We start from the raw sequence: 2500 nt of genomic DNA, 5'->3' as shown, positions 1-2500 counted from the left end.
GCCGAACGCAGTGACTCACGCCTCCTTGAGAGGGACTGCACAGAGAGAGAGACAGACAGACAGACAGACAGAGTCAGAGACAGAGAGAGAGAGAGAGGGACGCTGTGCACTACTGACCTCCAGCTGAATGTCCACCGTTCCGTGCAGGCTCTCTCTCCGCGGGTGCTGCTTGTAGAGGACCAGCTCCTGACTCTCGATTGTCGAGACTTCCACCGAGGGCTCCACCCCGCTGCCGCCTTCTTCATCCTCCAGCTCCGTGATCCTCACACCACCCCCTCCTCCTCCCTCCTCCTCTGCTGACCCTTCCGCGCCGTCTGGGGGTGGGGGAACAAGGTCAAGGTCACGGTCAAGGTGAAGGTTCATTTCATTTTTAAAAAAAAATGACCTCGTGCGAGTACTGTAGACTACATTGAAAGAATAAATTAACCCCCCCCCCCGCCCCCTCCCGTCACCCTCCCAGCCCCCTCAGTTCCCGACTAACACCCATTGATCAAAAAACCTTTTTCTTTCCACAGGCTCTACTAACATCCACTGATCTATATAACAAAGGGTTTCAGCTACACCGACAAAGTGACGAGTGAACCTATACTGAAGTGTAAAAAAAAAAAAAAAAGGAGAAAGGACCGGGGGGTGAGGGGGTTGGGGGGAGGTTTCAGCCACAGTGAACAGGGCACCTATTTTTTCCATAGGTCCTACTAACCTAACACCCAGTGATCTAAAACATAGGGTTTCAGCTACACCAGCCAGTGAGAAGTGCATCCATTTTTCCATACACCCTACTAACACCCACTGAGCGAAAACTTATTTTTCCATTGACCTTACTAACACGCACTGATGGAAAAACCTATCTTTCCATACACCCTACTAACACCCACTGATCGAAAACCTATTTTTCCATTGACCTTACTAACACCCACTGATGGAAAAACCTATCTTTCCATGCGCCCTACTAACACCCACTGATCTAACACACACTGATCGAAAAAATAGCGTTTCAACCACACTGAGCAGTGCACCTATTATTTTTCCATTGACCCTACTAACACCAACTGATCGAAAAAATCGTCTATACGGGCCAGTCAGCAGTGCACCTATTTTCCCAGAAAGAACTTTCTTCATCGTGCGATTACACGTCTCGAGAATGTGGGCCTTTTTTTTTCTTTGTGTGTGTGTGTGTGTGTGTGTGTGTGTGTGTGTGTGGGTGTGGGTGTGGGTGTGTTTCTTTCTTTGTTTCCATGTACCCAAATCGGGTTTCTCGGATTAAAAAGAATGATTTTTGAACCTTTAAAAGAACACAAACCCACCTTCAGGCGCCTCATCGATGGCCTCGGCGATGGACCCCACGGTCGGCTCGCCCGTGACAAAGACGACAGCCGGCAAGCGGCGAGCGGTGTCCCGGTGGATCTGGTTGATCATGGTCATGGCCACGATGGAGTCCATGCCAAGGTCCACCAGGCTGACCTCGGGGGTCACCCCGGACACGTCCACGCTCAGCACGCGCGCCGCGAGCTTCCGCACATAGTTCTCGTAGACTGCCAGCCGTTTGTCGGCCTCGGCCAGGTTCTTGGCGGCTTGTACCTGGGGGATGATTTGTTCCTTTATTTAGACGGGCACAATAGCCGAGTGGTTAAAGCGTTGGACTTTCAAACTCAGGGTCCCGGGTTCGAATCATGGTGACGGCGCCTGGTGGGTAAAGGGTGGAGATTTTTACGATCTCCCAGGTCAACATATGTGCAGACCTGCTAGTGCCTGGACCCCCTTCGTGTGTATACGCAAGCAGAAGATCAAATACGCACGTTAAAGATCCTGTAATCCATGTCAGCGTTCGATGGGTTATGGAAACAAGAACATACCTAGCATGCACACCACCGAAAACGGAGGATGGCTGCCTACATGGCGGGGTAAATGAAAAAACAAACAAAAACGGTCATACGCATAAAATGTTATATGCCTGTCTGAGTATGTGTGTGTGCCTGAAACCTGATTGAACGACACAGGAAATGAATGATGAGCGCCAAAATGATAGTCGTCAGTCAGCTCTACCCAGGTAAGGCAGCCTGTTGTGCAAATGACCCTGATTTTTAAAAGCGCTTACTAGAGCTTCGTCTCCAACCCGAGGATAGGCGCTGTATAAGTATCCCTATCATTTATTTATCCCCAGGTAATTTTCTGTCCTAATCCCGCTTCCCCCATGCCCCCCTCTCACACACACACACCTTTCCAATGTTATGTTTTACTTTCTCCAGTCACAGGCACTCACCCTCTCCATTTTACATTTTGTGCTCTTATCTTTTCCACACTCTGTTCTATATCTCTCTCTTTTCCTTCCTCAGTCCCCTCCCCCACCCCACCCCCCGTGCAGTTTTATTTGTTTTTCCTATCGAAGTGGATTTTTCTACAAAATTTTGCCAGGAACAACCCTTTTGTTGCCGTGGGTTCTTTTACGTGCGCTAAGTGCATGCTGCACACGGGACCTCGGTTTATCGTCTCATCCGAATGA

The 2500-nt window shown here is 49.6% G+C and overlaps 1 protein-coding gene across 1 annotated transcript in view; it reads right to left on the bottom strand.

Moving 5' to 3' along the window:
* Positions 1-1596, bottom strand: part of LOC143278444 (uncharacterized) — a gene marked incomplete at its 5' end in the record, with an annotated part of 9951 nt that extends 8355 nt beyond the window's left edge. The window contains 2 exons of the mRNA XM_076583273.1: positions 118-314; positions 1305-1596. Of these exons, the coding sequence (XP_076439388.1) occupies positions 118-314; positions 1305-1596 (489 nt within the window). The remainder of the gene's footprint in view (positions 1-117; positions 315-1304) is intronic.
* Positions 1597-2500: the final 904 nt, after the last annotated feature.

This window comes from Babylonia areolata, unplaced genomic scaffold (assembly GCF_041734735.1).
Source record: "Babylonia areolata isolate BAREFJ2019XMU unplaced genomic scaffold, ASM4173473v1 tig00054943_3, whole genome shotgun sequence".
NCBI classification, from domain to species: Eukaryota; Metazoa; Mollusca; class Gastropoda; order Neogastropoda; family Buccinidae; genus Babylonia; species Babylonia areolata.
The sequence above is the reverse complement of the archived record's forward strand: the minus strand, read 5'-3'. Positions and strand labels throughout refer to the sequence as shown.